General features: G+C 40.9%; 1 protein-coding gene across 3 annotated transcripts in view; it reads right to left on the bottom strand.

Moving 5' to 3' along the window:
* Positions 1-4,345: 4,345 nt before the first annotated feature.
* Positions 4,346-13,373, bottom strand: part of sulf1 (sulfatase 1) — a 30,710-nt gene continuing 21,682 nt past the window's right edge. Inside the window, exons 14-19 of one of the 3 annotated variants that reach the window (XM_072688850.1) lie at positions 12,754-12,828; positions 11,456-11,628; positions 11,184-11,326; positions 10,508-10,631; positions 8,109-8,142; positions 6,137-6,271 (exon numbers count right to left, since the gene is read on the bottom strand). In XM_072688850.1, coding sequence (XP_072544951.1) covers positions 6,238-6,271; positions 8,109-8,142; positions 10,508-10,631; positions 11,184-11,326; positions 11,456-11,628; positions 12,754-12,828 — 583 coding nt within the window. In that variant the 3' untranslated portion in view covers positions 6,137-6,237. Of the gene's footprint in view, positions 6,272-8,108; positions 8,143-10,507; positions 10,632-11,183; positions 11,327-11,455; positions 11,629-12,753; positions 12,829-13,373 lie in introns of all 3 variants that reach the window. The other 2 variants (XM_072688848.1, XM_072688849.1) reach the window with 2 other exon arrangements.

The raw sequence follows: 13,373 nt of genomic DNA, 5'->3' as shown, positions 1-13,373 counted from the left end.
CATTGCTGCGGTGCCCGGGGAGCAGAGAGGGTGAAGGGCCTTGCTCAAGGGCCCAACAGTGGCAGCTTTACGAGCCTGGGAATTGAACCCACAACCCTGTCTTCAATAGCCTGGAGCTCTAACCCCTGAGCCACCTTTAAAAACAAACAAACAAACAAACAAAAAAGGTTACACTATTTAAGTTTATTTCTTCTTTAAAGAACTCTTCTGCAGTACTATATAGGAGCTCTGTGTGAAACTGCATGAGGTGAATAACAGCCTCTCAGGGAGCTTATAGATGTTTTAATACTGATGTCTCGTTCCACTCACCACCACTGAGAACCCTTCTCAGTACGTTTCTACACATCTCATACACTCTGAGATACTTTGTTCTTTTAGCAGTGTAAGTAGGCTGAAATATCAGAGGTATAAAGTAAATGCTGTCCTGCTGTCTAAAATAATACACAAAGTTTAGCCTGTTTGTTTTTAGATTTTCTGAAACAATAGCGACACCTTGTGGCATAAAAGAGTGAATTACAAGCCATTAAATCAACTGAAAATGAAACGTACGTGACTTTTGAGAAAAGGTACTGCTCATTCAAACCCACAAAAAATATATAATAATATAAAAAAAAGTTCCAGAGATGACATGATGACGTCACATCAGTCACTGGTACAGTATAACAACTTAAAATGTGTTGTGTATTGAATTGTGATGAGTCTTGTGTAATTTATCAGTATTAGTAACAAGCCAGTTCAAATGTCTCAAAAACACTAAGCAGCCAAAACATTAGTACCTGATTGGCAGGTGAAGTGAAAAACGGCATCTGTCAAGAGGTGGATATTTGAGGCAGCAAGTGAACAGTCAGTTCTTGAAGGTGATACAAGCAGGATACACGGTCAAGCATAAGAACCTGAGGCAAGGGCCCGAATTGTGTTGTCTAGATGAGTGGGTCAGAACATCACCAAAACATCAGGCAGGTTTTCAGGTATGCTGTGGTCAGTACCTACCCAAAGTGGTCCAAGAAAGGACCATTGACACGATCTAGGAGCCCCACCTCACAACTTACAGAACTTACAGAAGGATCCGCTGCCAACGTCTTGGTGTCAGATGCCACAGGACGCCTTCAGAGGTCCTGTGGAGTCTTGAACGGTCAGATCTGTTGTGGCAGGAGGTGCTAAAGTAATGACTGATCGGTGTACATCATATACCTTCAACTGTAAATACATGACAAACCTATTTACACAGCAGTGCTTAAACACAATCCGCTGTGTTTGATCCGGCTCAGACCTTTGAAGGTCACTGGAGCTGGACAGTAGGAAATCGTGGTGATGGGTCTCTGATTTCCAGCTGCTGAGCCCATGCATCACCCCTAGAGAAAACCCTATTAGGTGAGGCGCTCCCCAACTTAAATAACTCTGGGATTTACCACAAAAACAAATATATTGTATTTGTAAATAATAAATAATGTAGCAAATTATTATTATTATTTATTAATAAATGATGATTTATGATGTTTGCAAGTACAAATACATTGTTATATCTTCATAGTTTGGTCAGCTCTCTATTATAAACACCAACAGGTACATTTACAACACACAGGAGCAAATTCAGTAACTTCTGCATACAACTCAATAATCAATCAACACATTTATCATTATTATATTTTAATTTGCTGTGATTTCAAAGCTGTAAAGCTATTGAAGCTCTTTATTTTAATGCAACTTTGGCATATTTGTAGGGAATGGGGTGCCTTACATGCAAATAGCATGTTAAGGAGGACGTTGTGAGTGGATGGTTGTCTCCAAACCTCGGAAGCAGATTCATCAGGTGCCTTAAAATCTAGGCCCATTTTCAGATTGTACCACAGTTTGGTGTGCACTTCGTACGCAGTTTGTGCTTGCATGCAAATCTGCACTTATTTATATGCAGCTTTTATGCCGGACAGCCACTGTAAAAAACACTATGCAGAAAGTCCAGCCTGGCTCTGATAGAGTTAGTTAGGAGAATGCACACCAAATGTAGTCAGTTGGTCGACCAACATAGGTTTGGTGTCTGGCGTATCTTTAGTTCTACCCTGGAGCTACAGGCTAGTACAGCTAATAAGTAAAGATGGTTAACATCCCACTAATTAGCATCCCACCCAAACCAACCTCAGTTATTGGCTAATGTAGCGGTCTACAACTTGGGCCAATCTGATCTTCGGCCAAAGTGTCACACTGCAGGCAAGTTTCTAGTGAAGTGTGGAAAGAGGCTTTAACCTGCCTGATTAACAGATTCCTGAGCCACAGAAATCAGCTCAGCCAAAAGACCGTAGATTCAGTCTAGTCTAAAATCTCTCTCACTGCAGATCTCGATTAGAGCTGGCTTATCATTGTTAAAATAGGGGTGGGTGATATAATCACAGTAACCGGTTAGTATGTCATACAGTGCCATAAAAAAAAAGCATATCTCTCTCTTACACCCACACACTCTCTCGGTTTCATTTTTCCTCCAGATCCATGCAGATCATGAGCCTTTGCTTTTGATTAACAGCAGTTTTCAACCTGCAGCGTTTTTAGGATACATGGTTTATTAATGACTATTCTATATCCATAGTCAGTAGGTTTGCCCCCCCTATGCAGCTCTAACAGTTTCCACTCTTCTTGGAAGGCTCTCTACAAGATTTGGGAGTGTGTCTGTGTGACATTTTGCCCATTCATCCAGAAGAGCATTTGTGAGGTCAGACACTGATGTTGGATAAGAGGGTCTGGCTAACAATCCTAAAGACGTTTGACCCCAATTTTGAACTGAATTTGGTTAAGTAGATATTATTGGCTAGTAAAGTACAGTGGGGGAAAAAAAGTATTGTCAGTCACCAATTGTGCAAGTTCTCCCATTTAAAAAGATGAGAGAGGCCTGTAATTGACATCATAGGTAGACCTCAACTATGAGAGACAAAATGAGAAAAAACAAAATCATTGTCTGACTTTTAAAGAATTTACTTGCAAATAATGGTGGAAAATAAGTATTTGGTCAATAACAAAAGTTCATCTCAATACTTTGTTATATATCCTTTGTTGGCAATGACAGAGGTCAAACGTTTTCTGTAAGTCTTCACAAGGTTGGCACACACCGTTGCTGGTATGTTGACCCATTCCTCCATGCAGATCTCCTCTAGAGCAGTGATGTTTTGGGGCTGTCGGCGGGCCACACAGACTTTCAACTCCCTCCAAAGGTTTTCTATGGGGTTGAGATCTGGAGATTGGCTAGGCCACTCCAGGACCTTGAAATGCTTCTTACGAAGCCACTCCTTTGTTGCCCTGGCAGTGTGCTTGGGATCATTGTCATGCTGAAAGACCCAGCCACGTTTCCTCTTCAATGCCTTTGCTGATGGAAGGAGGTTTGCACTCAAAATCTCACAATACATGGCCCCATTCATTCTTTCATGTACACGGACCAGTCGTCCTAGTCCCTTTGCAGAGAAACAGCCCCAAAGCATGATGTTGCCACCCCCATGCTTCACAGTTGGTATGGTGTTCTTTGGATGCAACTCAGCATTCACTCTCCTCCAAACACAACGAGTTGTGTTTGTACCAAACAGCTCTACTTTGGTTTCATCTGACCATAAGACATTCTCCCAATACTCTTCCGGAACATCCAAATGCTCTCTAGCAAACTTCAGACACGCCCGGATATGTACTGGCTTAAGCAGGGGAACACGTCTGGCACTGCAAGATCTGAGTCCCTGGTGGCGTAGTGTGTTACTGACGGTAGCCTTTGTAACGTTGGTCCCAGCTTTCTGCAAGTCATTCACTAGGTCCCCCCGTGTGGTTCTGGGATTTTTGCTCACCGTTCTTGTGATCATTTTGACTCCACGGGCTGAGATCTTGCGTGGAGCCCCTGATCGAGGGAGATTAGCAGTGGTCTTGTAGGTCTCCTAACAACTTAAAATGTTTTGTTTTTACTGGTATAGGTATAAAGTATAGGTATAAACTTTATTTTTTAAAAAGTAGCCTGGAACAACCAAGCACGACAAATCTGACACTTCTATATACAGATGATGTTAGTACCTCTAGAACAGTAAACACGCTGTACGCCTTGTTTTAGTGTTTTTTTTTTTTTTTTTTTGTTATTTAATCAAGTAGCTGATTGAACAGTGGCTCATCAGAACACCACATATCTATCAAATGTTTGATATTAATGATGTATTTTGTCCATTCTAACCTAAGAAAATGAGTTAAAGGTTTTGCAGATTGCTCAACCTTCAGTAAAGGTGCAGGCATTATCCTATTAATAGTTAGAACATGGCAACAATGTATAATCAGTGTTCAGCTGCAATTCTAATGGACTTCATTATAAAAAGGCCTCAGAAAAGGACAGCAATGTTTGACAAATGTTTATTCTGTAACAGCCTCTTGGCTTTCCAGAAGCCAGAATTGTTTGAACACCTCCCATGAATAAAAACAAATGAGAGAAAAAAAAACAACCAAAAAATAAAACTAATTTCTGTAGTTTGGGATGACCAATCCAGAGCCGAACAACCTTTACTTCAGCAATGAATTCAGACAAGGGGGGGTTGGGGGACAAAAGGAAAATGCAGACTTGATGAACTAAACTAAAGCCAAAGAACACACGGTTTTTGATATTTATGGTTCACAGAACTAGTGAGTCTATGAAGGTGAATGTGTCCTCCTGTGTGTCTACTCAAACTGAAATGTTGCCATGTTGCTTGAACCAAAGGAACCAAAACCATCCCTACCAAACAGTTGAACCACACAACCTGTGACCCATGTGACTGTAGAACTGTGCTCAAGCAGTGATGTACCGCAACCAACCAAGGCATAAACATAATGAACAGTACTCTACAGCTAAACAGCAAAAAAGAGAACACTTACTAACCAAATGCACATTAATGTAAGCAATAAGTCATTTGGGTGTGTAATTGTGTGCAATGTAGAAAAAACAGTAGGCCTTGAGGGTTTAAACTGGTGAAAAAACAAAACACAAAAATAATGTAGAACAACTTTTAGCGATGTGACACTTCTGCTTCCATGGTTGACTTCTTTAACCAGGTTTAAGCCAGATAAAACTTGCTTTTCTTTAAAAAATACATTAAAAACATACTTTTGTTGGCATTCTCGCGTTTAAATTTAAAAACAAATCGCAACATCTGAGCTGCATTAAGGCTCTTGATCTCTAAATATATATATATAGATTTTTATACGTATATCTTACAAAACATATAACACTGATTTCTAATAAATGTAAGCACCTGTAAAAAAATAAAACATAATAACATTAGGATTCAATATGATTCTCCCCAGCTGAAAGGCTTTTAATGTCTCTGGGTGACTGGCTTTCACAGTGCATTGCCTGCAGGCCTTTCTCAGAGGGATTTGTTGAAAGATAGGGAGCCCAGGCCACTGCCCTCTGAGAACGGAGGGTCTTGATGATCCAGATGAGGGTCTTGAGGGCCCTGGGACATGTGAACATGAAGGGAATGGGGCGAAGGTTCAGCTGGCGCCTTGGCCTGCTCTGGGAGCTTTTCTGGCTTTGTGGAAACGGGAAGAAGGCCTTGGGCCTCAAACATGTCCTCCTCCTGTTCTGTTTTGTCTTTGTGGTGGTCAGTGGCCTGACTGGGATCCAACTCAGACCTTTGAAGGCCACTGGAGCTGGACAGAAGGAAATCGTGGTGATGGGTCTCCAATTCGGTCAGGCCGTTGCCACTGAAGGTCATTCCGTCTCCATCCAGTTCATTTTCCAGCTGCTGAGCCCATGTATCACCCCTAGAGAAAATCCTATTAGGTGTGGGTTCAGTCGGGACTCCCTCTGGAAGTTCATTGGCGGATTTGAGGGTCACCTTAGGGGCATAAGAGCTCATTATCTGAGGGCCTGTGGTAAGTACAGAGGTCCGGTCACTACGGTTTACAGTCCTAGCTCCACTGGCCTTTGGGGCAGTAGGGGCCATCATCTGAGGTCCTGGGGTAATTACAGGGGTCCAAGCATTCTGGTTTAAGGCCCCATCTCCACTAGCCTCCTCTGGACCCTCTGCCCCGGAGCCCAGCTCGTCCAGAGAGTCAAGCTTATCGGTCCAGTTGAGTTGCTTTAAATTGCTCAGCAGTGCAAACATCCTATCTACATCCTTCCCAAAGTTGGTCCAGTCCTCCAGGCTGGGACTGTAGTCATGCCTGTGCTCAAACAGGCTCTCATTCACACTGTAAAGTCGCACCAGTCCCTGCCAGTCCACGTCCTCCTGCTCCGTGAAGTTGGGCAGCTTAACCTTTTCTCCCATCCCATGCTGGCTGTGCACTAGAGAGAGAGGGCACAGTTAGAAAGCTTTGGAGACGCACAATACAATGAAGAAGCAGCTGGGTTTAGATGAATCACACCTAACAATCGTGCAGTCATGCATGGCACTGGCCAGTTACAGTGTAAAGGCCATGAGATTGTTATTAATTAGTGCGCCACCACATCACTGAAGCTCTTGGTTTGGGACCAGTAAGGAGAAAAAAAAATTCTGGGGTTCTGAAGCAAAAAGCACTGTGAAGGGACACTGAAACAACAAATGCTCAGATGTTCTTGGCCCATCACATCACAAGCAGACTGAGCATAGCTTCCTACGCAGTGAAGATTGTCAAGGAAAAATAAGAATAAAAAAGGTAAAAGGTCAAACAATGTATTTGTGGGGTTTAAAGAAAAGGCCCAGGCAACCTGGAATAAAGAAATAAAAGAGGGGGGATGAGGAGCATGTGGGAGAGGGACGAAAAAAAAACCCTGCAAATCAGTGCAGCGTTAAGAGGAAAGTTGAAAAAGCCTTAGTGAAATGAGCATTCCCAGAAGCATATCGGGCAGTATTTCACAAAGACACTGGCAGCATAACAACGCCTTTAATCTCTGCATTCAACTCCGTATCTGTGGCACACACTCAAGCTCTACCACATGTAGATTTAGGATGTGTGTGGACATCATGGAGATAGATTTACATGGTCTTAAAGACTCACAGGGATGAAAGTCTCCTCAACTTTGACCACTTTGGATGCTGCTGTTGCCTGGTAAGCAGGTGAGCCAAAAACAGGGTCAGTCAGGAAGGAAGTGGCAAGAAAAGATAGAGGGGAGGGGAAAAAAAAGAAAGCAAAAAAAAAAAAAAAAGCTATGAAGCAGAGGAGCTATAGTATTGCATTATAAAGCACAATAAATCTTGATTTAAAGGAAATTTTGGACTTTATTTAGGAACCCAAGCAATTTATTGGAATTATGGTCTATGATGTGTTCAGCACTACTCTATCCCATGACATTTTATAACGTTTGCACACCATATGCTTAGATTTTTCATTTGGCACATTGGATCAGTATGAACTACACAACCATTCAAAGGTTTGGAATAAAATCAATAAAATAAATCCTTTTTGGTTGAGGATTAAAGTATAAAATGCTTATAATGAGTTATATGCCCCTTCACAAGTTTTAAATAATCAGTAGGAAATTGAGAATCAGGAAAAGAGAATATGTCCAGAATGATGAAGCTGTGCTGTGGACAAGTTTAAAATGACAGCAGAAAAAAAAGAAAAGTTAATATACAAAATTCCATGGATTAAAAAAAAAAGGCCTGTCATTAAACTGATTTAATAACTTCTTGTTGCCCAGAATACTGGAGATATTGAGTAAAAAATGGTCAATATTGTTTAATTTAGTTTGCAGACATCGTTTGGTTAAAAGTGTGATTCATGGATTCATACCATGGCCAAAAACATTTGAGACCTGTGTTTTCTTATTCAGCAGATAAAATATGTGCACTCACTACTTGACTGAGCGCCATGCACTCCCCTTTTTAGGCAGTGCAAATCTTACGCACGAATAACTAGACAAGAACATTAAATGGATATGGACTACTCACAGTGTGAGTCTAAACAGCAAATGAGCAGATTTACAAGACTGTAATGACATCAGCTTGCTGATTTGTGTAATTTAATTACTCAGGAAAATGAACTACTGGAATGAAGTGCTTGAATTAATATTAGCGCAACCCAGCATGCACAAACACGTTTAGCTTGATGCGTTCTAGTACATTAGTGGAAATGAGCTGGCCCATGCAGTTAAAGGGGGGTTGAGGGGGAAAGCCACTGACGAAATCAAAAAGGGTGGATACCTGTGTGGATCATAGCTTCCTCCATCTTTACTCCCTGATCAGGAAAATAAGAGCAATTGAATGTTAATGTGTCAATCGTGTATGGAGGGGAAAAAAAAAAAGACACAAAGAAACATACATGGTGTAGATCTTCATGCATGGCATTTAGCACCTAGAGAGAAACACTGTTAGATGGGACACAGTGAGAAGGATGACGCCTGAGATCAGTATGGATGAAGGTAAATGGTAGGGTGAAGGAAGGTCCGCTAGAACGGATCAGATGTGGTTATCGGGAAGTAATCGGTCATATAGCAAATGAGGAACAGGTCAAAGACAACATCAGTAGACACAGATACACGCAGTACAATTTCTTATGTGTTCATAAGGAATGCTTACAATGTCAACAAAATCTCTATTTACTGTAATGTCGCATTGATTTCCCACAGACAATAATTTAGGTTTCTTCTCATGCACTTAGAAAATCGTACAGTCTACTGACTTTTCAAAGAAGGCAAAGGGCCACTGCTAAACAAAGCAAATAAACATTTGAAATAGGAGACTAATTGGAATGACTCACGGCCTAATAATACAGTTAGGATGAAAAATACTCAAGGAAAATGACTCATGTTTGATCCAACATTTAAACAAAAATTACTCTTATATTATATTTATTTTTCCATAAGATTTTCTGGTATTCATATGGAAACTCCCTTTTGCATCCATTACAGCTAAATGCCCTAGACTGAGGGAGTTCAACAACTGCCCCACTGGTGTTATAAGTGAACATTGAGTCAATGGTTTTTGGTTCTTTTCTGAGTTCAGAAAAACACTGATTACATATTGAAAACACATGGGTTCATTACGGTCTGTGGCAATCAACCATATTGTTGCTGTCCAATGAAAATCGTGTGCCAACATTTTTTGTCCATTTTTAGATTTCTCCATGGTTTTAACTCTGAAGCTGTAAACTCTGGATGAACAGACTGATAGAAATGTTCTAAATTACTTTATTATTAATAAACACTTGACTTCACATTCCAAGTTAAGAACCGTTTTAGCGTTCTCCTGTAAAGTCAGCATTTTGGTTTTCCATTGGACAGTGACGATAGGCTAAAAATGCAACATGGAGATATCAGATAAAAAAAAGCTGAAGTATTCCTAACTGTATTCAGTTAATTATTTGGAAACTACTACTGCTACTGAAAGCCGGCTTGCCAGCTCAGTCTCTGACTCTCAGGGTCACCACTTTAGCTCAGTCACTCGGCACCTAAAATGAATCATTTAACTAAATTTACTTCAAGCTTATTAGACTGGAGGACATCAACGTATCTGTATGCGGGTGTCTCCCAGTGCACTAATGGTCTATTGATTCTCACAGAGATTCTTCACAGAGAGATTTAAATAAGCCATTTACAGAGCTTAATGACAGCACAAAAAAGGCTTCAAATTAAGCAAATGATTGGTAAGCATGGCTAACACTGTAACTGTTAAAGTGCACATATCATGGAAAAATGAGTTTAGCATATTTTCCATTATAAAACAGTTTACTGTAGTGTGTGACCATGATTTTAAGACATACCAATAAAATGTATGAAAAAATATGAAAAAAGTCTGTTTAAAATGGCAGCCTATAAAAAAAGATCCTCTTCATGTTTAAGGGAAAGATATATGGGCCCTTTACAAATCTTCCCCAATTGTCTTGCCTTTTTAACTCTACAAAAGATAGCACACGGAGAGTTGGTCAGCACCAGATTTTTATAAACACATTTCTCAATGCTTTACATAGAAAACACTGCATTTCACAAGATCGCCATCCTGCCCTGGGAACAGAAACACAAGTAAAACTAGGAAGGTCGTCTCCTGGTAAGGGAATAAGACGGGGTCATTACAGGAGGATGAGGAACAGCAGAAAGAACTTGTGTGTTGAACCCCTAAACCCTCTACAGTATGTTTCAGTGCTGTTCTCATGCAGCATGCACCACCACACCACACACAGATTATAATGAGGAAAACATGCTGGACCATAAGTACATGTCAAAATGCATCAACACTGATCTGAAGATGGCAAAAGGTGGGGGAATATTTGTCCAAAATTCTCAGGATATTTTATAATATTTTATATAAGAAAATGTGTAGATCACAAGCATATAGAATTTCTCTTTCTTGTGTGTACACAGACATTTTTTGTAAAGATAACCCTGATTTAAGACCAATAGAAGTGAAATGTGTGACTTGATGCATTAAAAATGACAAACCATGTGACTGGTCGAACTGGATTGATTGGAAAAGAACAGATTTTTTGCCTCATTTTAGCCATCATGTAAGCTCAAGTCTTGAAATCATAGGATAAATGGTCTAGCACATTTAAAATGACTTTGACAAAGATGGTGTTTTAAGAAGAAGAAGAAAAAAGGTGGTACCTGCATCTGGGGTTTTTGGCCTGGGGTTGCACTGTTTATGGCCCTGACAGCTCCTCATATCCATCAACTGCAGATGGAGCTGATTCAGGACGTCTCTCTCCACTGTGTACACCGCATTGGTCAACTGCCAAGCACACAACATCCTTAGTGACTCAGTGCTAACCATGACGAGATTACAGTGTGATAAAGTGTACGTCAAATACCCAGAGTAAAATAAGAGTTGCAGACTGGCTTAATGCTTTCACATCACAGAGAATTGACTGGTGGAATTCACCACCACCACAGATGCTGTTAGCAGCTAATCCAGGTTTGAGAAAGATTAAATGTATTATATCTTTAATTATTTATGCCTTCTGTTTGCTATTATGATTATTTTTATAGTAGCAACTATTGACTACCACCAATATTCATCATTGTAATCAGGGGAGAGGGTTGATTGGTGCAGTTTACCTAAAAACTTTAAGAAGCATACATGAGTAAGTTCATGGGGTTGTGGTTGATGGTTGGTACAATGTTAAAAGGCTAGAATCAGGATATGAGGTCACAGCTCTATTTACTTCATGATAGCTAGCTAGCATTACATATCCTAGCTTTCAGAACCACTGAATATTTTTATCACCACAAATCATTGAGTGTAACCTAAAAAGATTCTAAAAGAAGCTCTCAAGTGGCTCACCTGGTAAGGATCACTGTTCAGATCAAAGTACTCCAGGAAGCCAGTGGCAAACTCGCAGAACAGTGTGTTGTGGGTGTCGTTAATGGTCCTCAGACACCAGTACGTGTTGTTGTTGGAGCTAGTGCAGGCGCAGAAACCTCCCACTGCATATAAAGACATTCAGATCAAAAGCAGATAAAAAATATTTTGGCTACATTTAGAGCAGTATAAATAGGGGTATTTATATCATTCATTTATTTTAAATATATGGCAATTTTATCATTTTTCCGTACAGTTCCAGAAGGGGGCAGTCTGCCAGTGGTCGTTGTTGTGTGTGAAGCAGGTGAGTCCAGGCAGGCTGCAGTCATCTCCTTTCCTCTGCCTTTTCCTCTCCTTTCTCTCCTTCTTCCTTCGCCGGATCTCATTATAGAGCTGGACCTTGGTATCCACCTCCTGCACGGGCTCTCTGTGTAATGGATACAGAAGCAGGGTCATGAGCCATGAGGCAGCAGAGATTACAATCTCACAAGCTGGGACTTGCACAGGTTCTAAGGAGCAGGCTGCAGGGAAGGGAGCTCAGTGAGGCCTCGAAGTGATAGTTTGACCAGAAATAAAATAAATTTACTCCTGCCACATCAAGTGCAGTCGATCAGTGAAGACTACTAGACACAAAACAGGCTTTTGCCTACTTATGGGGTAAGCTTTAATAATAAATTGGGAATAAACTGATTGAGTTTATTAAGGCGGTGTTAGAGCTGAAAAAAAACACTACATGTGAGCATGTGCTTGTGAAATCACCATATTCACCCTAATAGTGCGTACCATGTAGTCTCCGTGCCCCTGCGTGCACTGAACCGTGATGTCCGAACAACTGTTCGGTATGAATAAGCATACCATTACACCCAGACTAGGAATACAATCTTTTAACATTAACTTAACTTCACAGGAGAAGGTAAAAAATGCTTATCTTTTTTGAGATGTTATTGTTCCTTGGTTTAGACAGTGATGCTATTTGACCACAAGGCATACTTCACCCGCAGCTGACCAATATGTTACTGGTTTCAGTTTTCTCTATCTAACATGATCCATTGCACTCCTGATGGCTTCCAGATCTGTGCTCTACGGAGCGTACCCGATAGGGATGCAGCAACTTTGATCCTGTTTATTTATTTGGCTTTACTGTTGCTGGTGTACAAGGACACACACACACCCCTCTCCCAAGTGACAACCGCTGGACAGCGTCCATGCCTGATCCTCGTGGCGCCATGAAATCGCAAAACAATTTGCCATGTTTCTTCAGTACACAGCTTTGAATACTTTCACAGTCACACACACACACACACACACCAAGCAAACTCACCACCGTGCTGTGGATTGAGATAATAGCTACCATGCGCTACACATAAACGCACGGACAAGTGACAGGGCAATCACCATAAACCCTTAACACAACATATAAAAGACACCAGACATACTGCAGTTAGCCCAGCAGGGTTTAGAGGAACTCTAGGAGGGATGCAGACACCACACATACATATAGGTGGACACAGGGACACACACACACACACACACACAACTGGTTAAAACTCACTTAAAGGGATGGAGGTGGTTCCTGCTCTTCACCCTCTCAGGCTTGTTTCTTTGCCCTTTCTCTTTGCTATAGTAGCTGTTTTTAATAGAGAGAGAACAGCACTGAATTCAGACCTTCGAGGAATGGTTATGAGGTGAGGTGGGGTGAAAAAACCCACACACTTGCACAGATTTACACTTACATCAACTGTAGTCAACCAAGGCTTTCATCAACTATTTGGTGTTTGCAGTCTGCTTTAGCTTTACACGAGTCCTACGAGGCTAATGTAGCCAACAAGTCACAAGTTATGGCTGTTTGTTAGTGTCGTACAGACCACATGACTAAAATCATCACAGACTCCGCTCAATAAATCTGGATTTAGGCCCTTGAAGATGGCTGCTGCTACAGAATTCAGCTAAGCAAAGATAGTCTAGATCATAACCCAAATAGAAAGTCTTTTAGGAGTTTACTGAGGGGGATGATTTAGGCATGTGGTTTGCCAGGCATCCATTACTTGTTAGCTTTTTTAGCCTGGTAACAAAACTAAAGCAGCAAATTTTGGCTTGGTTGATCACCTACATCTGAGGTAAGAGGAAAATCTGTAAATTCAATATTCCCAAAACCATTCCTTTAAATAAACT

Source organism: Salminus brasiliensis, chromosome 1, assembly GCF_030463535.1.
Source record: "Salminus brasiliensis chromosome 1, fSalBra1.hap2, whole genome shotgun sequence".
Classification (NCBI taxonomy): Eukaryota; Metazoa; Chordata; class Actinopteri; order Characiformes; family Bryconidae; genus Salminus; species Salminus brasiliensis.
This window is presented reverse-complemented; position numbering and strand designations above follow the sequence as displayed.